Source organism: Lasioglossum baleicum, chromosome 6 (assembly GCF_051020765.1).
Source record: "Lasioglossum baleicum chromosome 6, iyLasBale1, whole genome shotgun sequence".
Taxonomy (NCBI): Eukaryota; Metazoa; Arthropoda; class Insecta; order Hymenoptera; family Halictidae; genus Lasioglossum; species Lasioglossum baleicum.
Genome location: NC_134934.1, coordinates 17453331 through 17476978, shown reverse-complemented (window position 1 = coordinate 17476978; position 23648 = coordinate 17453331). Strand labels below are relative to the sequence as shown.

The 23648-nt window shown below is 35.9% G+C and overlaps 2 protein-coding genes across 7 annotated transcripts in view; one reads left to right on the top strand and one right to left on the bottom strand.

Moving 5' to 3' along the window:
- The window catches only part of Gprk1 (G protein-coupled receptor kinase 1), a 65869-nt gene extending 52606 nt beyond the window's left edge, over positions 1-13263 (top strand). For 5 of the 6 annotated variants that reach the window (XM_076426312.1, XM_076426310.1, XM_076426313.1 and 2 more), the window contains 8 exons: positions 4645-4836; positions 7701-8008; positions 8813-8987; positions 10353-10730; positions 10843-10897; positions 11574-11722; positions 11833-11925; positions 12278-13263. In XM_076426312.1, the coding sequence (XP_076282427.1) occupies positions 4645-4836; positions 7701-8008; positions 8813-8987; positions 10353-10730; positions 10843-10897; positions 11574-11722; positions 11833-11925; positions 12278-12397 (1470 nt within the window). In that variant the 3' untranslated portion in view covers positions 12398-13263. The remainder of the gene's footprint in view (positions 1-4644; positions 4837-7700; positions 8009-8812; positions 8988-10352; positions 10731-10842; positions 10898-11573; positions 11723-11832; positions 11926-12277) is intronic. The other variant, XM_076426311.1, reaches the window with a different exon arrangement.
- A 1727-nt stretch (positions 13264-14990) lies between these two features.
- On the bottom strand, positions 14991-23201 carry LOC143209959 (uncharacterized). Its single transcript, XM_076426320.1, has 8 exons — positions 22628-23201; positions 21770-21925; positions 20202-20519; positions 19888-20052; positions 19157-19386; positions 17804-17975; positions 17455-17614; positions 14991-16031 (listed from the first exon to the last, which is right to left on the bottom strand). The coding sequence occupies exons 1-8, from the start codon at positions 22697-22699 to the stop codon at positions 15619-15621; spliced, it is 1686 nt and encodes a 561-aa protein (XP_076282435.1). The 5' UTR covers positions 22700-23201; the 3' UTR covers positions 14991-15618.
- Positions 23202-23648: the final 447 nt, after the last annotated feature.

Genomic DNA, 23648 nt, shown 5'->3' with positions numbered 1-23648 from the left:
AATTGTTTTTTCAAGGGATCGATCCTCCTCGTTGTCGTACCCCACTCTCACACAATCATTGTTCTTCCCTGGCAAAATCTGCCAGAGAAAAGTGTCTTTGCGTCAAATGCTCGTTGACTGTTGCAACTTCAACATCTGCAAGTCATCATCGGGTATCGATGACGCTGAAGGACACTGCATTTGGCCAATGTCATCTATTCTTGTAGCTCGAACACTCTCGTTGACATTTTCAAAATCCACTACGATAGAAACTAGCTTGTCCGATGTTCTCTAAGAAACAAAACTTTTTAGTTTCGGAAACGTGGTGACCTTTCAATGGAACTTACAAGATTTATAAACAAAAGTATATACAAGATGTCCCGAAATACCTCTCACAATCACCTCTGAGAAGGTATTGAAGTTGCCAAACACATGTTATTCCAAAAATTGTTTGTTATAAAGCGGGACACTGAGTGGGGTATATATCAATTTTGGTAAAAAAATATAACAGAAATATGATAAATCCCCTGAATAACCTGCTGTGTGTTATAATTAGACTGCGGATTTTATGCATTTATGATAAAACTAAATAGGTGTAATTTAAAATAGCAAACACGTTAGAGGAATTTAAAGCTACTGTTACATTATTTCCAATCTATTAAACATATTAAGAGTAAAATTAAATTTTGATTTCAGCCCAGAGTTTGTTTCAATTCAGATAGAAAGTTTTCATTTTGGATAAAAATCCGCAGTCCAGTTATAATTTTAGATAACGACATATATCAAATTAATTTGATTTTCTTTAACACTAAACCTACCATTTAGAGACTAGAGATTTTTATTTTAGATTTTTTATTTTACGATTATTGATGTAATAGAAATAATATCATAAGAAATGATTGTATAGATATCTTCAGTGGCTCATATATTACAGGCATGTCAAACACGCAGTCCGTCGACTAGTTGTCTACGGCCCGACCAAAAACATTGAAACTGTTGATGACAATTTATAGATTTTACTTTTGCAAGTGAATTTCACCTTTCTGTAAATCAATTTCACCCTTTTGCATATCAATTTCACCTTCCTGCAAATCAATTTCACCCTTCTGCAAATTAATTTCACCATTCTGCAAATCAATTTTAACCTTTTGCAAATCAATTTCACCCACTGAGAATATTTGAAATTAATTATTTATTTATTTCGATTAAATGATATATTTATTTAGACACACGTGAACGGTGTCGTCACTGCGAGAGATGTATACTCAATACTCAATACACTTCAATAAATGTGTACTTTCATTTCTGAAATTTATTAATCAGAAAATGGCTACAATGAATACACATATCTGCACACAATTTTCGCACATTACAAAGTTTATGAATTGGTAATTACCATAAAATAAGTATTTGATGTACATGTTTGCAGTAAATAAAATTTTGGATTGCTTAACAATTGATTTACATTTGATTGTTTTTACAAAAACTTAAAAATACTTTATTTGTAAAAGCTTAAATTTGATTTGCGAAAGGGTGAAATTAATTTTCAGAAGGGTGAATTTGATTTGCGAAAGGGTGAAATTAATTTGCAGAAGGGTGAAATTAATTTGCAGAAGGGTGAATTTCGAGTGCATACCTGTACAATTGGAATTAATCGAACTGCAGTGTGATTCCGTATTGAAACAAAAATATATGGATGTTGTGATTCCACATATTTACAATTATTTAATCTGTTGACCGATCTCCCGATATGTTATGTGCAATTAGGCGTATTTCAGCCATGTTTGGTAGCAGTGGTATCACATATATATCTGCAAACCACTATTTTCAATATTAAAAAATAATAAAACTGCGGAAAGGTGAAGACCAGCGTGTACAATCAGTTTCAAAAATAATTACAGTTCAACAAATTCAACCGAATATTGAAAATTTGATTGCTAAAAAACATTGCCAAGTTTCTTCGAAACAAAAATGAAATAGTTTTATTCAAATAAAGTAAATATGTTTCTTCTATCTATCGTATTTGCTGTTAATAAATTTTTAAATGCTTTCGGCGCAACGGTTCGATCAAATAAAGTAAACTTAAAAATTATTTTAGTTATTTTGTATGCGTAACAGCAATGTTAATAAAAAACTGTGTTTCCGTTTCATTTCGAGTCTGATTTTTTGTATTGCGGCCCTCGAATCAATTTATAATACTTAATGAGGACCCCTTGGCGGTAAACGAGTTTGACGTGCCTGATATAATTGCAATACGAGCTGCACAAAGTCTAAATAAAATCAATCTTGTCATCGTAATTCAGAAAAATGTGTTATTAACTTGTTCTTGATTTTGATCCTGATTTGATCTTGCAATCATAAAAATGATCACCTCCACAAGTAAATAGCTAAAAAAAAGATATTAAAAGATCGGTATGTATTTGATCATTTCGAGAAGTCTTACGGAAGTGAACGTTAAACTTTTAAGTAGTATCTTATCTTATACTAACTACATATGTATACTTACCTTTTGCGACAGATTGTTGTAGCTAACGTTCGAACGTTTTCAACAGCCGAGTCTCTCGCGTGGGCCAATCCCGAGATGTTACAATGAACTCTTTTCGAGGTCGGTTGAACTCATTAAACGGAATGAGTGAAAATTTAAATATCAATTGGCCTAAAGTTCGGAGTCGTTGATTACTATAGGAGTAACGAATCTACCTATTTTAGGGTCACTAAGATATACAAAGACCAACCTAGCAACCTTCCCTGCTGTGTGCATCGTGTAATTCGTATGCCGATGGCATGTCAGCGTAACATCTCGGGAACAGCTCGTGTAAAAGACACAAGTAAGTAGTGTTTTGAAAACGTTTCGATGTCACAGAACATGCACTAAACGATAGTCTCTCATTCATACATTTCAAATTGATTCTCGCAGATCTTTCCAAGATCAATCATTATTGGATCCAAACAGGTATTCGAACACTAACTCTGCGATTCTAGAAAAATCGTCGATATTTAAACTGTGTGATAATTTCGTCGAAAAGAAAAAACAGAAATAAAGGCCTGCGCCTGGTCTCTCTTTACACGCGCTGTCCTTCTCGACGTTCAGCTCGGCCTTTGGAGATAAGAAATAGCTAACCTATACGATAGATGCGACCAAATCCCCCCCCCCCCCAAGACTGTCGCGCCTATAAAGGATTTACTGTACACCACTGCCACTACCAGTGTACCGCCCCCCCCTTATCAACTATTTCGTATTACCCCTCTTACACTCCACGGGAGTTTGGTAGCGAGGACCCAGGAGTAGGGAGAGTTGTCTGCGGCTCGCGAGTCCGAGTTTTATACCCTTTATACCAGCGCTCGGATTTACTTACCCGCGACGGCCGAGTTTCGAAGGCTACGCCCCCTCGACTCGGCCGCGCTTCTCGCTCCACGTGACGGTCCCGGAGCTCCTCAGGCGCGTTTCATACTCGCTATTCGTGGCGCCTAGGAGAACTACAGCCGCCACGGGGGACGAAACGCGCGGCCGGGTCGAGGGGGCGTAGCCTTCGAAACTCGGCCGTCGCGAGTAAGTAAATCCGAGCGTTGCTTTATACTTACAACCGAACTTGTTCCTCGTTTTTGTACTATAAAACGGTAAACAAAAATCGTACGTTAATTTTTATGGGCTCGTTGTAAAGAGGAGGCTGCAATCTTCAAATCTACGGCAGTTTCATTTACCGGAGAAATTTTTTAAAGTTTTTGAAGAAGTTTGAACTTGCAGCATTTTTCTTAAAGAAAAATGGATCCCAACAAAAACATTCTGTAAACGGGAGCCAAGTTCTTATGGCCGTAAAAAGTTGTGAGATCAAACAAAATACGGCCAAGTTCGTTAGCTTAGAAATACCTCTTGGAATACAGAAAGAAGCGTTTGTAAAAATTAGTTAAAAAGAACGCTATTTAATTCTTAATGAGTTACATGGTGGGCTAAATTATTCAAACTTGGCCGCCACCTAAGACCTTTTATGGTCATTGGTTTAAAGAGCCTACTAATGTTGGAAGATTAATGTTTTGTCAATATTGAGACATGATAGCGTTTAACAACTGTACGAAATTACATCTCTCCATCTGCCTCCAGTGCCGAGTTATAAGCCTCTAAAAAACGGCTAAATTGTTTCGTGTAAAAGGTGGTAGTGCAAGAACTTGGCTGGTGCACTACCGTGCACCTAGATATTCGGTTTCCCACCTGCCACATGTTGTAACGATATCTTACAAAAAACAGCACTACTTTGCGGAAGTGAAGGCTTCTAGCTTTGAAATGAGTCCAAGCTAATGGTTGTACTATTTTTTTTTAACGAAATTCGTACGGTTTCAATATCAATGATTTTTTACAAATCGCAAAATTTAGTGTTCGAATACTTTTTGGATTCATATTTTACAAAAATCAGCACTACTTTGCGGAAGTGAAGGCTTCTAGCTTTGAAATGAGTCCAAGCTGATGGTTGTACTATTTCTTTTTGTAACGAAATTCTTACGGTTTCAATATCGATGATTTTTCACAAATCGGAAATTTAGTGTTCGAATACTTTTTGGATTCATTGTACATAAGCACTCGCGTGAAGCGAATTGTTGTGCCGGATTGATCGATGAGAAAGTGAATTGCATGTCATATTCACGAGCTGTTCGAACGAATTACTGTTTCAGTTGACGATGAACGACTTCAGTGTGCATCGAATAATTGGCAGAGGTGGTTTCGGAGAAGTTTATGGCTGTCGGAAAGCGGACACGGGGAAAATGTACGCCATGAAGAGCCTCGACAAGAAGCGAATAAAAATGAAACAAGGCGAAACGTTATCTCTCAATGAAAGGATAATGTTGTCGGCAGTCAGCACAGGGGTAAGCTATATCTCGCAGTGTCCAATTGTATTAACACTTTGCACTCGGAGATATTGTGATTCCAGAATTCAGACATTTCCATTGAACTAGAATACTTTCGTTATACAGTGTGTCCCACTTGAAATGGACCACGTGAACCACGAATATCTTTGAAATTATTAATGATATTGACACATCAAACAAAAATTATGTGGTTTTGAGAGGGACATAATTCTGTTAATGGTTTTTTCGTAGTTAGAAGAGTAGAGGGCATATGAAGGTAACTTTCAATTATTTTAATAGATTCATCTATTTTTTAACACACCAGTTGATTTAATTCATTATTCTCCATGAAAAACCATTAATTCAGAAGATATTTCCAATACTTTTAATTTTTCACGCTAAAAAAATTTATAAACATTGTTAAAAGTACAAGTGAGTCGTTAGAAAAGCTTTATGCACGTTTACTTTGATTGTCCACAAGAAAATAATAAAAAATGAAACGATGGTAAGGAATTATCGCTGTTAAATTAAAATTCATTCACATTTAAAAGTTTGAACATCAACAATTGCAATCGAGCTCCTTCTCTGGATGTATAAATTGGCTGTTGCTCGAAAGCTCGCGTAATTAAAAATTAATAAACCGGTCTGTCGTCTTTAAGGAAACTTATTGACTCTTGATACAGTGCCTCCACTAAATCTATAAAGGCTGATTATTTTTAAAATGATGGGGATGCAAAGAAGTTTTGTTACGTATATACAATAGCACGAGGGAGCAGACTTTCCAGTTGATATGAAGTTTTTTTTATAATACAAGAAACCTAAGGGAAAAGTGTTATTTTTAGAAATGTGTGCGTGTATGTTTTTTTAATCATTTGCTGTGATAAATGCAGCAATTTATAAAGTATAAAAATGATTTTTAATGGTTGAACTTCATTGATATTTTTAATTCATATTTTATTCTTTTTTCTACTTCGTGTTCGAGAGGTGTAGAGACTTATTTATTGTCACTGCTGCTTTATCCAACTCTCTTTCCGAAAATACTGAAATTTTAAAATAGCTTTAAAATAGGCTCCGTCTCGTACATGTAGAACTGCGTCCGATTGGTTAAAACACTTAAAACTTACGAACGTCTTAAGATAGATAATGGTTGTTTGTTTTGATTCATCTACTTTTAGGGATGAGCTATTCCTGATGCGCGTAATAAATATACCATTTTGCGAGTTATGGTATTCATTTTCGACAAACTATTAGTTGAAAATTACAGGTTCGATTTCAATGAAATAAGCAATAGTTGTTATACTTGTCATTACTTACTATGGCTTGTCGCCACCATTGTAATACGTTTCTAGGAACAGAAATTATTTATCAAATAAATGTACTGTACAACTATATACTGACATACTAAACGATTATTCTGAACATTCCAATTATTTTACAATTATTAATGTCTTTTTTCCGAGTTAATTATTCGAATTAGAACAACGAAACGTACTTTTGTAAGGGTACGTATTTAAAAAAATAATAAAAAGATATTATTATAGTCAGTATTCCAGAATCATTGTCGTTCTACGTCTGCTAATTTAAATTTATGGTACACGTCATATTTTAATATTCGATATACCACATACGGGAACATAATCCTCTGGCTCGGAGCGATATTTCCGATCCCAGGAATGCTTGCGCATGGTGAATATCAATAAGTACTCGTGATAATACTGACGATTACTAATTGCAACTGAGTCATTCCATACAAAATCGATCACTTTTTGCAGGCACCATCGTCGATTTTATTCTAAATGAAATATGTTGTAGTCCATGTGAAATTAGGGGGGGTTTAAATCATAATTCTGCCAGTTTCGAATTCTTTTAGAAATGGCAGACCTTCAAAGTTTTCAATTTTTGCCCATTTTGGCGAGAACAGGCCTCACTTACGAATTTTTATCTCAGGAACTGTTTGTCCGATTGAGCTACATTTTCTTTTGTTTTATTCGTAAAGGATTGGGCTATTACGAAATAATTTTTTCAACCTCGAAAATCGACTATATAACGACGAAAAATTTAAACAAATTCTTATTTTACGTTTTTTTCGATGAGGGGCCAGTGATTTAAATTTTGAATAAAAAAATATGGTTATATTCCCTGAAGTTTCCCCTTTAAAATGAGCCCTTGAAAAAGATGGAGCCATAAAAATTGGCATCACAATGAGCTGGTAAAGTACGCCATTTGTTTCAAAATTTAAATCACTCTGGCCCCTCATCGGAAAAAACGTAAAATAAGAATTTGTTTAAATTTTTCGTCGTTATATAGTCGATTTTCGAGGTTGAAAAAATTATTTCGTAATATCCCAATCCTTTACGAATAAAACAAAAGAAAATGTAGCTCAATCGGACAAACAGTTCCCGAGATAAAAATTCGTAAGTGAGGCCTGTTCTCGCCAAAATGGGCAAAAATTGTAAACTTTGAAGGTCTGCCATTTCTAAAAGAATTCGAAACCGGCAGAATGATGACTTAAACCCCCCCTAATTTCACATGGACTACAACATATTCCATTTAGAACAAAATCGACGATGGTGCCTGCAAAAAGTGATCGATTTTGCATGAAATGACACAACTATAACTGGAATACATCGCAGCAACAGCTTGTTGTTTTCCAGCGACAGTTTTCTGTTCACAATTGGAACGAAATCAGTGTGTACGGCACTTATTCATTCTATACTGTAATCTTTTTTATTGCTCGATTTCAACAATTTTGGGGACGTTTTCCATATAAACACATACATAGATTGAACGCCAAAGTTCGACAGAACTCGCTAGGTGTATGTTCTCATTCGTAAGTTTAATATTAGTTTCGAATGACAGTACGATTACGATTAATCTTTCAGGTGGATTGTCCCTTTATAGTGTGCATGACGTACGCCTTCCAAACGCCGGACAAGCTGTGCTTCATTTTGGACCTGATGAACGGCGGCGATCTCCATTATCACATTGGCCAACATGGTGTGTTCAACGAGAGGGAGATGAAGTTCTACGCGGCTGAAGTGATATTAGGATTAGAACACATGCACCGTAGATACATCGTCTACCGGGATTTAAAGCCTGCGAATATTCTCCTGGACAAGCACGGCCATGTCAGAATATCGGACTTGGGATTGGCCTATGACTTCTCGAAGAAGAAACCGCACGGAAGTGTGTACGTACAATCAAACGATTCTATTAGTGTGCATTTATAGTGGAGCAGCGAGGTGAGCTGTGCGGTGAAAAAAAAGAAAAACAATGAAAATACATATGTACCTTTCTTTAGTATGTGTCGAAATGTTATCACGAATGTTGGTTTGTTTTCACCGTGCCGCTATCATCGATGCTCGCCGCTCCACTATAAATGCACCCTTAGGTTGTCACATTCAGTGAAACCAGAATGAGCTCCAACGGAGCTCCTGTACTCTCCTCCTTGCCCCTTCCACTATTCCATTCCAGCACCGTGCGCAGGCGCACACTCCACGGTCCCCATCGCGCACGTGCAACGTGTCTCCCATTCGCCCCACTCATTCCCCGTCATCAGAGAGGGGGTACATCATTTCACCGAGACTCCCCTCATCTGGCTACACTGTGTCACATACGAAATGTCCGATTTTTGACAGTAACGTTAAACAAACCAGCTCCTAAATGAACTGATGGATCAAAGTAAGCGTCATTCGAATCAACATATTCTGTGATTTTTTCTTTATCTACTAGAAGACTGTCATCTCCATTTTGTAATCTTCTTTACCGTCGGCGATCAGTTGATTAATCGATACGTTTTGACTAAACATCAGACAATTCTATCGTTAATATGTTATTTTTCCACTCATAAGAATACTAAACATTGATCGACATCGAAAGAATTTTATCTGAAACTAAAATTGGATTTCTAATTAAATCGTGACGTGTTGATAGAAGTTGACGACAAGAGAAAATAGGTTCGAAACGAATTTACTGAAAAATTGTTTTGTTTCAGTGGCACGCACGGGTACATGGCGCCAGAGGTACTCTCCAAAGGCGTCACCTATGACTCCAGTGCAGACTGGTTCTCGTTCGGCTGCATGTTGCACAAATTATTAAAAGGACACAGTCCATTTAGGCATCATAAAATGAGAGGGAAACACGAAATAGATCATATGACATTAACTAAGGTGCGTAATTCATGCTCGCCGTCCCACGTGTTCCTTTTGTTATTATTATCAGACTGTGGATGTTTATGCAGTTTTCAATTTTTGTAGACGAATTTTAAGAAAGTAGAATCAAATAGAACCTTATTCTCCGTGATAGTAGCCTTTTCAGATTTGCAATTCATTAATATCGTACTAAATTCGGCCGTATTTAATGTCCTAGCAGTTTTCGAAAATTTTCGAAAGCAATAATCGCATAAAGATCCGCGGTCTAGTTATTATATTCATACAATAGCGTTCACATATTCCGTCTCGGTTAATTATTCGTTTATGACACTTTCATCAACATACAATATTTGTGAGACTTTTCTGATCAAAATCAGTCCAGACATTGTGTAGTTCGGAGCATATTTGCTTGTTTAAATCACGATATAGTAGAACCTCAATTATGTACATTATGTACCTAGCTACAGTGTTAGTTTAAATTTTTACCGATTTGTATTTGTTCAAGGAACGCATCGAATGACTATGTACAATTTTGATTTTTTTGTATCGCATTCGTATTGAAAGTCAATGCAACTTTTTTTAATACCACGTTGTTGCTGATGAAAGGACAAATTTGACGATCTACATACATCTAATATGATGACCTTGCGTTGACCTTGAGATAACCGAAGGTTACCTTGACATCTGAGAAAAAATTAGATATACAAATATGAAATTGTACTCATTCGATGTGTCCACTGGTTTTGATACAACCAGGGACCAAAAATAACAGTTATTCTGAAATTTCCCACGATAAAAATCATTAATAAAAAGTCGATTATTATTGAAATTTAGGATAATGTACACAAAATATAAAGAAAAACAATCTAAGAACAAAATGATTAAAAAATATCGATTTTTATACTTTTTGGTTACAAATAACAGTTATATTAGTGTTCAAAAAATTGGATCTTCTTCGATAACTGTTATCGATGAAGAAAAACTGTTTCGATTGCTCAAAAAGAAGTTCATTTCTTCCCATAATTATTTGAATAGAGGAGAAATCATATTGACATGTTCAATTTTTTTAATTTTCGAACAATTTTGAATTTCATCTTCTCAATTTTACTATAAATGCATAAAGATCCGCAGTCTAGTTATGAGCGACCGAAATAAATTTCTCTCAATGATAACAGTTACCAACAAGAGAAAAAATGTCCGGTTACTTATATGTAATCCTTATTTGTAACCAATAAGATTTTAGTCGATGAAATACTTGTTATTCTATGACCTTTTTTTCACCTTGTACACACTTATGTGAAAACACTATTGTATATTTTGCTTTATTTTTAACGGTTGATTTCAGCGAGTTTCCACGATACTAACGGGCTAAAATAATTTCAGAAGGTTGAGCTACCAGAAACATTTTCGAAAGAGCTGCGATCGCTGATGGAAGGTTTGCTGGAGCGGGACGTGAACAAGAGGATCGGTTGTCGGGGCGGTGGAGCGGACGAATTGAAAGAACACCCGTTTTTCGCCGGCATCGACTGGCAACAAGTTTATCTTCAGAAATACACGCCGCCACTTATACCACCGCGAGGCGAAGTGAACGCCGCCGACGCCTTTGACATCGGTTCCTTTGACGAAGAGGACACGAAGGGTATCAAATTAACGGAAGCGGATCAAGAACTTTACAAAGATTTTCCTTTAGTCATTTCGGAGAGATGGCAGGCCGAGGTTGCGGAGACTGTGTTCGAGACAGTCAATGTCGAAACGGATAAGGTACCGATTCTTAATTCGTTCAGCTGTTTCTTGGCCTACCAGACGGAGAAAACTGAGGCTTCGAGTGTTATCGTATCGTTAATTTTCTTCTTCTTCTTCTTTCCCCTCGCAGATAGAAAGTAAAAAGAAGTCGAAACAGAAACAGAGGTTCGACACGGACGAAAAAGGTAAAAGATACAGTGCTGTTCTGTTTTTACCCTTTGTACTCGATACTAGTTTGTAAATCGTGGTACAACGGGTTTGTATCAAGTTACCGCCAATCATTTCGCCGACAATGTTTTAATCGACCACATTTGATCGACGTTGATTTCGCCGACAACAGTAATTCACCAATAAAAATTTTTATACGAAATATTATTATTTTTCGATGTAGAATAAGAATATAAAATAAAAAATATGGATTTCTCCATTTGAAAAAATGAAGTTGCCCTTCATCTGACCCTTAAAGGGCCATTATGGAAAAATGTGCATAGCGCCATTAAGTGTGCCCCTTCATATGAAAAATATTTTATACAAAACATTTTTTCATATTCCTGCTGGTTTCCGTAATAATTGACTGTCTCAAGATAAATGGACCACCCTGTATGTAAATCATCATCAACGCTTGTTTCACAACAAGAGGTATAGCGGGCGATTCAATAACTGAAGATAGGTCAATTTTTCATATGATGTGACTGTATCACGATTTACGAGACACAATTATCACTAAATTTGTTTGCATGTATACATGGCGAATAATGGTGGCTTCTCGTAGCCACTATTCGAGTGCAAAGGGTTAATGCTGTCTTTATAGTCTGACAGTGAGTGAAGAGACATCATTGTAATTATAGTGATTTATTACAGGCTCGGATTGCATTTTGCAAGGTTATATCAAAAAGTTAGGTGGTCCATTTGCCAGTGCGTGGCAGACGCGCTATGCGAAATTATATCCCAATCGATTAGAATTGTATCCTGAATCCACGGTGAAGCCAGAACTCGTTTTTCTTGATCAGGTAAATCAATCACAAATTTTATGTACTAATTTCTTCAAATGACAAATGCTATTTTTAGTGTATTGTAGATTATTTAATACTAAATTACAATTAAAATGTTGAATTTTTAGGTGGAAGAAGTCAGCGCGGATCTTCAACATGTAAAAGGAGAACAGTGCATTATCGTCCGCAAGAAAGATGTAAAAATAGTGCTCACAAATCCCGTAAGTACTAAAGTCCCTTAATTTTAATGTAACTGTTCATATATTCTCGCGTATATTTCTGTTTTCAATTTATTTGTATTTTCTCATAAACAAATATAAAGCCGTTTTCATTATTTTCGAATTCGTCTAATTTTAAATAGTAGATGAATTAATATCCACAAAATTTCAAAATTCCTTGCTTCGAAAAAATGTTTCGAAGTATTTGAGACTTAGCAGGCCTATTGCAACTATGCAGACTAGCCTTTGTTAGCGAACCGGTACAGTAAACTCAGGATGTTCATTGGAAAGCCGGGATTACTCTTCAAACAATAAACATAGTTAGCACGTCTGACCAAGAATCGCATTCTTTCAGGATGAAATCAGTTTAAAGGAGTGGGCGGTATCATTAAGGTCTGCACACAAGTATTCTATGGAAATGTTAGGCAACATGGCGAAGAAGGCTGGCAAAATCTACGGGACGAACGGTAACTAGCCCAATGCTAATACCAGTGTGCCGTTGTCATACTCCAGTCCCACTGCCTACCAGCAGCAACAGCAACTTTTTTTATACTGAGAATCAACACGAGAGAGGATGAAAGAGAGACCATTGAAGAATATCTCCAACGAAGATATATATGGCAATTGGTTGGCGATTTTCCGCAACCGCGAACCAAAAGCGTCTAGGTCTCAACGAAACAGCTCCAAAGAAACTCCCTTTGAACGGCGGGTAGCGTCGCGCTGTATAGAGACTCTAGGAAGTAGTGTCGTACGAATCGTCACGTCGTTATATTTGTACGTTAGTTGTATGTGCAATGTGACGTAGGAATTAGCAATTGATCAATGCCCATCAGTATACACTCCCACCAAAACTCGAAATTCGCACCGTGTACACGCGTTACACACACAAACATGAACAGACACACATACACACACTCTACACAGAAACACGCAGGTGACACGAGAACGCAACCAGTAGTATATTATTGTTATATCGATACGAAGTATACCCTGGCCCCCGATTATACTTCTCCACCGTTTTATACCGTTCGTTTACTTAATTTATTTACTAATGCAGGACGATTTTATATTGTGGTTACGTATTAGTAACATGCGCGCAAATTCGTTTATTTATTGTGTTGAGAGAAATGAGAGAGAACGCGAGAGAAATGAGAGAGAACGAACGAGAGCGAGAGAGAGAGAGAGAGAGAGAACGCGAGAGAGTGAGAGAGAGAAAACGAGAGAAGAGCTCGAACAGTTTGTACATTGTCGGTAGCCAACCGAAGATGGTTATAATAATTGTATACGCTCGAGTATGTAGGTACTGGCGAGTTCGCTCCGGCAATAAAATTGTGCGACGAACGCAGCTCTTGTATTATATTTCTTTATTCCACTCGATCCTGTATTCGAAATGACGAACATGAAACATACGAGAAATTTGATATTTTCTAATTAACAGTCGTTATCCTTACTTCTTCGCAATCATAATGGAGCATTGTCGATCTCCTGGAAACTTTTGTCATGACCGGACATTGTAGTATTGCAGTGCATTGTGTGGAGCGGGAATATCTCTGAAACTCTGTTTTGAACGACCCATTCGTTATCACTACGCAGGATGTCGAGCATAAAATATTGCAAACCATTTTGAACGACCAAGTTAGCAGCTTTTATTGACAATAAAAATTGTTATTGAGATAATTCTGACTTCCCTTGACCGAGCGAGTCATTCTATGGTGAGGAATTGTGAGTATTGAATCCTAACAAATGTCTTGGGAGCAAAGAAGAATGTTATCGGTAACTTTTAATTCTTTACACTCGAATGGCTGGGTTCTCATTTTGACCCAGCATTTCAATGGCATTTCTTGCTACTCAGTTCCGGGTGATCAACTTCAAACGTAGGTCGTGCAATAAAAACAATGGACCTAGATGAAGTACCATTGAAGGTATGCTTAAAAACATTAATGAACTGTTAAACAACTGTTTAAATGGAGCTAATCGTTGTCATCTGAATGTTTACGTTATTCATTGTAAAGGATAAATGACGGTCGTGCAATAAAAACAATGGACGTAGATGAAGTACCAATAAAGGTATGTTTAAAAACATTAATGAACTGTTAAACGACTGCTTAAATGGAGCTAATTGTTGTCATCTGCATTGGCATCTGAATGTTTACGTTATTCATTGTAAAAGATAAACTCATAATTAATTTTTATTCAATGTTAAAATACACAGAATTATATAGAAACTTTCATATACTTGGTTTAGTATAATTTGAGTTAGTGACAATTTTTGTGACAGTGACAACGATCGTGTTTGTGATCATGAAACTCAAGAGTTTCGCTGCTATATTTTTGTATAACAAACGTACCTTACATTATTAGTTGTTGAGTATTATTATTGTAACAGAAAATGAGTTCCCAGCTGATGATCGCATGCTCCTCATGATAAACTGTTCCTGAAAGTTTCTCTACATTGAGTAAGTACAATGGTTTTTATTTAAAAGAAAATAATAAAAAAGCTTCCACTCTTAGAATGTATATGTACAAGAAGTGAAGAATATAAGAATAAGATCATGAAGAAGAATATAAAAGTACCTGTAGATGGTACATTTACTACACATGCTTCATGTCGTGGTGTAAAATGTTCTACTCCATTGCAAGTATTATCGCTTAATCAGCTGAAACAATAATAACTGTTCAAATATGGCTGATCGCATCAGTGAGTAGATGTAAAATTGATTGAATTTTATATTTGAACTGCGGCGTGCACTCTCCCCAGTGTAATTTCGTGGAGAGGGTCAACAAAGTCGTGAAGAGAATGATCGGTCAGTATGGGTCACAACGCACGCGTAGTTGCCACTCACCACCAGAGTAGGGCAATAATCAACTGATATTTAAAAATGACTAATAGTCTTTTTGAATGTTACTCATAGCAACATAGTCATTAGTCAAAACTTTTTGATTAGTTAGTGATAACTAGATTGCAAGACACAGAAGCCAAATATAGAAATTTCTTTCTTCTTTTAATCGTCTTATTAAGCTGAAATTAATACACAGATGTCTTTAAATCTTCCTAATTCGTTCACTGCTTTAAATTGTACGTGCCCATTTATGTCATAAATGCATAAAATCCGCAGTCTAGTGATAACTAAATGGCAAATAATTAGTCACAGCTCTAAGTAATCGTTGGCTATTGTTTATTAGTGAATTAGTAGTGGATGATCAGTCGTCAATCTTTAGTCATCAGTCACTATTAATTAGTTATCATTAACTAATCAAAAAGTTTTGACTAATGACCATTAGTATCATTTTTAAATATTAGTTATTGCCCTATTCTGACCAGCACCTCGCGGAAATTGCATTGTATGCATATATTTTTAATTGACAAATTAGATCAGTATATTAGAAACATCAGTCTGTCTAAACGAATTTTGTATGAACAATAGCAGTGTCAATATATTAGTACTTCTTCACCTATTTGATCAAGTATATTTTTTAACTTAATATTAAGAGGAATTTTCATTCATTCAATACAAATGATGGCCAATAAAAAACATGTCTAATACTTTTTTAAGAGCTGCTCGAAGTCGTATAAAAATCTACGAATATCACTTCGTTATGCTTCCTCGTTACATATAAATTCTAGTAAAACTTCTAACCGTATCATCTTCTTGTTCACATCATAAATTTATGACAAGAACACTTTATTCCACGATTTCATTTGTTGGAAATTTCCCTCAGAAACAGAGCCAACTGAGGATCCGCATCGATAGATTTCAATCTTCTTTCCAAAGCCTCGAAGTCAACTCTTTCCAGCCAGGATGGAGGATCCACCTGTCTATGCGGAAGAGGACATAGCAATCGTTCCACTGCGGCGCAGAAACCACACCAACTTCTGAAATTTAGCGACTCCTTGATTTCACCAATCACAGATTTCAAGTACGCTTCTTGTTCTTCGGTCACGGGCTTTCCAATGATATCCTGCAGAGCCTCGCGAATGTCGCCGGGTAAAATGCATCTGGTAGTTCGTAGTGATTCTTCTTGGAATTTGTTGAAAGCTCTGCCGAAGATCAGCTTTCTTCCGGAGGAAATGGAAACGTGTTTGCTGAGGTAATCTAGTACTGTTAAATCTGAAGGTAAAATTAAGTCAGAAAAACATTTTAAGAAGTGTTCGGGCTCAACCGTCGGCTGCGCCCGACAACAAGCGGGAGCATCGACCGAGCGACCGGTTGAGCCCGAACAAGAAGTATACAGTATACATACATTTAATAAAATGTATTTCCTTTTTTTGCTTATGAACAGGCAATATAATGTTAGGTAATATAATTACGAATATCTTTGATTACGTAGACATATGTATTCATTAATTACACTGTCCAACAGCCAAAAAGTATTTCGATTCCCACTATACGATTCTTATAGAGTTTTTCGCGGTGATTCCAAGTCTGTCCTTAATTTTTCTCCTAGACGTATAATTTTTGAGAAAATTGAATTTTAAAAAAAGACATATTTTCAACTTTGAACGAATATTGTGTGATGTTATTATAAAAGATATCGAATTGTTCTTTACAGCAAAAGATTCTGTAGACTTTCCCGAATACAGTGATATCCAATATTAATACATTATAATTGTTTAAACATGTTTAAACGCCGTATCCCGTGGAACGCCTGTTCTAGTGGTAAGCGCCACTGGCGGTAACTCATGTCGGGCGAAGATATTTTGCTATCTGGTTCGAAAAAAACGTCGACCACGCAAACTTGAAATGGTGGTTCCTCAAGATAAAAGTCTGTTCTATCGCGTGGTATAGTTCGATTTTCCGCTGGACCCTTATTTTATTTGACAAATTCAAAAATATCCGCAAAAATTGGTGCAAAAGTGGCGTCTCTCCGTCTTTAATGATTGTCTAAACATGTTTAAAGGAGAAAAATTAAGGACAGATTCGGAATCAACGCGAAAAACACTATAAGAATCGCAAAAAAAGTTGAAATTTGTTGGCCCGTGTTATTATATACAAACGAATGAATTAATTGCAACAATTAAGTTGCAATAATTCAATGATTCTAATTTCTTTGAACCTTGCTGTCCCATAAAGAGAATATCATACATAGAAATACCAGCAATTTTTGTCACTAATTTTTTGAACCTTTAGGATGAGATTGTGTTGCAAAAAACTGCAATAAAATAAATTGTTTAAAAATGAAAGTTTTTGGATAAATAAAGGTTCATATATATTAATCATAAAAATGTAAAGACATCTTTTTGCATTATAATTACATATTAGGTTGCAGATTATTTATGCAAAATAAAAGTTTTCTGTTGCTAGAAACAAGAAATTAATAATTGCTATAGGTTGGAAGTAACATATAATAATTATTATTGTCTCCAATTAATATGGATGAGCAGACGATAATTCTGCACCCCGAACAATCAAAAAGTATCAGAAGAAAATTTTCAGATATATTTTCGATCGAGATATTTAACAATCTAGTACGTAAAGTAAGTAGGTAAAGTAATCTTCGGGTAATTAGTTTGTAATATATTGTTATACTTGCCGCGCAGACTCTCACTATCGAGAATTTCAAAGCGAGCCACTTGGCGTGAGAATACTCTTGGTGTGTTCGCTAGTTTAGAGTTTGAAGATCCTTGGTATCCTCTAGCGCGTGGATAACTTTCGCCTTTAGCTCGTAGAGCTTCTTCGAACGCAAGCCTTCTCTGGTGTTACAGAAAACCATTGGATTAAAACCATGTATGTATATATGTATAACTTTTTAGAAACAACTAATTTTTACACGGGTAATTATCATTGATTTATTGATGAATAGTCACGCTCTAGTTCCTTAATATTACACACTAACATCTTCTTTATGTTTTCTAAAAGATTTCATGAATACTGTTTCTCACCTTGAGCGAAAATTCTGCTTCCACTTTATCTCGATCTAGTTCTCGAAACAAGTGCTTCAAAATATCTGGTGCGATGAAACTAACAGGCACCGTAGAAGGTGCAATCGCCAATACAGTTATCTTCTTCGGAGTCGACGAGGGATTTTCTGCGTCGCCGTTTGTTGTATGAACTCTACAATGAAAACAAAAGAAATTGTTCAATTCTTTCTGTCTCTTTTTATTCTCTACGAGTTTAACAGGATATGTTGAAATCATTGAATTGCAAAGTTTAACCATCAAGGAACACATATTGGCATTCAATATATAAGATTATCTTTAAGTTTAGTCAAAATTTGCTGTATTGAAATGAACAGATTAATAATTGATGTATTGAGATATTTCCAATCGATGTTTTGGGACTTGCAATACAATCAACCACCCGTAAGTCATTTCCTAAATCATTTCCTATGTTTTGAATTATTAATTATTTTTTTATAAAACTTTCATCTATTTATGACATTTTTCTGGTCAAAATGAGTCCAAACATGATACAGTTCTTTAACACTAGGTTTACGAAGAACTAAAAGTAACATTAATTCATAATATTCAATTATAAAAATATTGTTTCATTGGATCAGTATTGTCTCGCCCAATTCAGTATCACGTTACACTTTGAAACGATCGAGCTTCTGAGGCCTTAGAGGGATAAATTCATCACATATATCGTGCACGTCTCTTTTACTTTGCCCCGGGCAAAAAGACAAATTGCCGCCCCTTAAGAACAGTGGCGCACCCAGCATTTAAGCACCGAGTTGAACAAAATGACCTTTTTTTTTACCAAAAATGTCAACGGTAGCCTGAAATTTTCTATTAATTGAGTATTTAAAACATCAATATTTTTCTCACACTTACAGCCAAAATGGCGCCCCTATATTTCGATATTTTGCCGCCCCTAAATTTTGCCGCCCCGGGCGAATGCCCGGGTTGTCCCCCCCCTAGAGCGGGCCCTGCTACAGTGCGTATACTAGAGCAGCGCCCGCTCTAGCGATTACGTCGCCCCTGACAAAAAGACAAATTGCCGCCCCTTAAGAATATATATATTTTTTAAATAAAGGTACATATTTTTATTTTCAATAAAGATCAAATCATTTTATTTAAATTTTAATAAAAGCATTAATTTTAATAAAAGCAAATTTTCTATTAATTGGGTATTTAGCACATCAATATTTTTCTCACACTTACAGCCAAAATGGCGCCCCGGACAAATGTCTGCCCCTAGAGCGGGCCCTGACTAGAGACAGAGAAAATTGACCGATTGTCCCTAATGGTTTAGCTACACGAACCCGTGAGGAAATACAATTTTTTTTTACTAACGAAGTCCTTCGGGAGCCGTCTCCTATGTGCGATATTTGAGTTTCGGTTGGTTCTAACAGATCGTGGACCTCTGTGTGGTGCCTATAAGCTGAACCGCTGCGGTTCTTCCCTTTACGCAAGCGTTTTCCTCGCCGTCGAATGACTGCCAGCTCCTTGTTTGCTCTTCCTGGACTAATCTCTTCTACGACTCTACTCGAGTCCTTGGTGGATACGCAGGGTGAGTCGATTAACTGCAGTAGCAACATTTACTCATCAGTGTTCACTGGCTTTTATGCATTTATCAGAACAATTAATAACAATAAAATAAATTAATAAAACAGTAGAACGATGAAATTACAGCTTAATAAAATTATTAAGGAAAAAATCAAACTCCTATGCGGTTCGTGTCTCGAACAACTAATAAAATCAATTTGTTTCTTGCATAAAGATCCACAAGTCTAGTGGTCATTAATTTTTGATCATTTTCCTATTTTATCAAAATATGCAGACGATCTTGAATTGTTGTATTATGATGTGTAATATTTAATCATGCTATTCGAAACAATATTGATTATTATGTAATATTATCTTTTGCTGCTTTAAGGATATGGCTTAGACAACTTCATTATAGGTACAAAAATATTTAGAATATTTAGCAACGCTTTAATTAAGACCTAAACGCTATAATCAAGACCTAAATTGTTGCAAGTCTATATAAACAGTCTTGTTTGGTATTTGAAAGCAATTCCTACCGGTTCATAAATGTCTTCGCACGGGCTCGGAGGCGGTGCATCTGCTGATGGCTTAGGCGAACGCGATCGATGTCGAAGAGGTGATTTCGGCACCACTATCTTAGCTTTCCGAGAAGTTGGAGGTGGTTCTAAGGTGAGAGCATGCCAAGTGAAAGTTTCATTTTCCTGAAAGCGTGGAAAGTTTTAAGTGAATCATTCTGTCATGTTCTTTATTTTGATCAATTTCGAATAACAATGACTGCTTTTCCGCATTTATCTGCGATTCTGATATAATTTAATTTTGTATAAAGATACGCAGTTCACCAATTACAAACCATCTGTTTCTTGGAGTTCGCTCTGAGATCCAAAATCAGTGTGGTGCGTTCTTGCAGATTACAGGTTACCAGTATCTCATCTTGCAGTCTATTCGTCAATGCAGGTCCACTGGCAAGTGTAGGTGCAGGTGTTAATGGTCTGGAATCTGTTTCGGTATATTTGCGGAATAGCTCTTCGGGAACGGTAGCAGTGTCAATGTTAATCGCTTCCATATTTTCGGCTGGACCAGCAGTGTCCCCAGTCCCGCCAGCTGCAGCCACACTTGCCCTAATCATGTCCATTTCTTCAGGCAGCAGGAGAGCCTTCCCCTCTGTCGCCTAGACATATATGCACTGTCGACTTATACTGCAATTGCTCTTATAATACATTTCTTCATAGCAATCTTATTTTGTGCTGAATTTTATCCCTTAAGGTTTAAGGGTTTAGACTCTCGTTTCCAGGATTGCAAAGATGCCGCATGCGCCTTCTCATTTCTCGATAATGCAAAGATGGGGGTTTTCAGTAGTCAAACACGCTAGATAAAAGATCGATCTAGACCGCGGTCGCTCTCAAAATTACTATTTTGGAACAGGGAGTAGGGAGCGCTGGCGCGCGGAGTGGGGATCGCTGAACGCGATGACGTACTACCTGACTAAATTGAGATTTTAAATAATTTACTAATAATTAAAGTAGAGGTGAAATAATTAAAAAAATTAATTTTATATAAATTTAAAATTGAGGAGTTTTTGAATAATTTACTAATAATTAAAGCAGAGGGGGGTGAAATAATCAAAAGTAAATTCTATATAAATTTAAAATTGAGGAGATTTTAAATAATTTACTAATAATTAAAGTAGAGGTGAAATAATTAAAAGTAAATTTTATATAAATTTAAAATTGAGGAGATTTAAAATAATTTACTAATAATTAAAGTAGAGGGGTGAAATAATTAAAAGTAAATTTTATATAAATCTAAAATTGAGGACATTTAAAATAATTTACTAATAATTAAAGTAGAGGGATGAATGTCGCGCGACGAGGTGTGACGGTTTTTTTTAAATTTGCTTTTTAATATTGCATTGTCATCCAGTTCTGAGCTATGTTTAAAGTTTCAAGTCTCTAGCTCATCGGGAAGTGGTTTAAAATTCGATTACAAGATTTGACGCATACAATAAGAACAACGACAACTCGGCAAGCTAATATAAGCGTGGTAAAATAGTACGGAAACAAAGGAGGAAGTAATGGGGAGAAGATTATTTCATTTCAGTAATATTCAGCAAGAAGTAAGTAAAAAATACAAAGTTCATCGCCGTTGCTGCAGGAACTTGGAGAACATGCTAAGTCGGACGAAAATGGAAATAAAGAAGAGATATACAACTGCAAGGAAAAAATAGTACGAAAACAAAGGAGGAAACAATTAAATTAGATAAAAGGATGAACGAGAGGGAAGGAAGCGATAGATGATAGATTAGAGATACCGGAGAGGAAGTTACGAGCATTCGAGCTGAGAGAAGAATGGGAGGAGGAAAGCATTCATTATTGTATCACACAAAGACAGTCTGTATAGTGTTAAAGTGAGACTTCTTACCCATGAATCTTTAGCTCGTCGGAGCACCTCTTTGGCTTCACAGTCAGCTGGGTGATTACACAGTACAGAACAACCATAAGGGTACGGATTGAAGATACCAGAAAATGGTCGAAGTATAATAGGCGCTGGTTTGGTAGTTCCTGAAAGTTCTACACGCTGAAATGGAAAAAGGGCCGAGATTTTTTCGAACTGTGGTGCGTATAACAATCTCCTTGACGCTGTACTGTTAATTAATTCGTTAATGTTTAAGCTATTTCCAGTATAAACATTTTAATTTTCTAACTGGGGATGACGTCTTAATTCGTCATATTCACTGTCGCCTTTGGCCTTTAAATTTTTCTTAATCCAGCCAGTAACTCTTTCAAAATGTCTATTGCGTCAATTTTATTTGTCTAGTCTTACATCTTAGCAAATGTTCCAAATGGAAAAATCCTTAGATTAACAAGGTAAATATCATAAATTATATTAACCCCTTGCCTAGTGAAGATTTTGTGTGAAGAATTGTATGTATTTGCCTTCAAGGTGTTTCTTAACACCTGGATAGATACTAGAAATACATTAGTTGAGGAATATAAAACCTACTCTACTGCGACTGTAAAATTTTCGTTACCGATAGCTAGACAGCAGATTATATGCATTCATGCCAAGAATGAATAAGTGTAATTTAAAACAGTAAGAATATTAGACGAGTTTAAAAATACTGTTATATTATTCAAATTATAAAATGAATTTCCATTTCACTCCAGTTTGTTGCAAATCAGGTGGAAAATTTTTATTTTGCATGAAGATTCGCTGTCTACTGATAGCACACATGTAGAATGAATTGTTTTATCGTTTTAAATAATATTTGGAAGATACCTTAATTTTAGGGCGATCCACTGGCCGTGTACGCGCCTCCATTAATCCTGTGGCACTTGCGATCTTCAACATTGTTTTTCTTTATTGTTCCCTGCAAAATTATTGCTGCTCCACCTTGTATCTTGAAAATTACTGCCAGCACAAACAAAGCAGTCGCGGATCTCCTTGGTGGCGTGTTGCTACGCATACGTGATTGGTCGATATAACCCAACGGGAGTTGGGTGCATTGTAATCCGGAGTTAGAAACGTACCGTCTAAATTCTAACTTTATAGCAGCCAGTTTAAATTAAAAGTTATTTGTACCAGAAGTCGAAATAAATGTCTTATTTTAAACAAATTTTTGTTTGAACATCCACATATTTCTGCAATAGAGCTGCAAGAAATAGCTAAAAGTGGAGAAAGTTATTAGGCATTCATTCTGTTAATTTTATTGGAATCACTACATACAGGGTGAATATTATACTTAATAATATTAATAATATTATGCTTATTATTATGATATTATTACTCCAAGGTGAGTTGAAGGTTTAAAATGGAATGTTCTATTTTTTATGCTATAGATCGATAGAGTATCAAATTCTGAGTATAACAGTGTTAACCTTCATATTTCCTAAACCTAATAGTTAACGAGATATTATTCAAAGAAGAACGAAAATTGTTTCGATAATATCTCGTTAACTATTAGATTTAGGACATATGGAGGTCAATACATTTTTACTCAGAATTCGATAGTCAATCGATTCATGACACAGAAAGTAGGTCTTTCCATTTAAAAAAATCAAGGTGACCTTCTCCTCATCTTGCAGTGTCCATTGGGAAAAATAAAAATCCCACCAAATGATGTCCCCCTCGGTACTGAATAACTTTTATCTGAAACATTTTTGTGTATAATCAATATATATATATATATATATATTTAATTATACTTATTATATTTATTAGTATTTAATATGGAGATATTCGTCTATAACACTTTATAATGTTCACTCTACTATGTATATATCGAGTAGTGTCAGAGTCG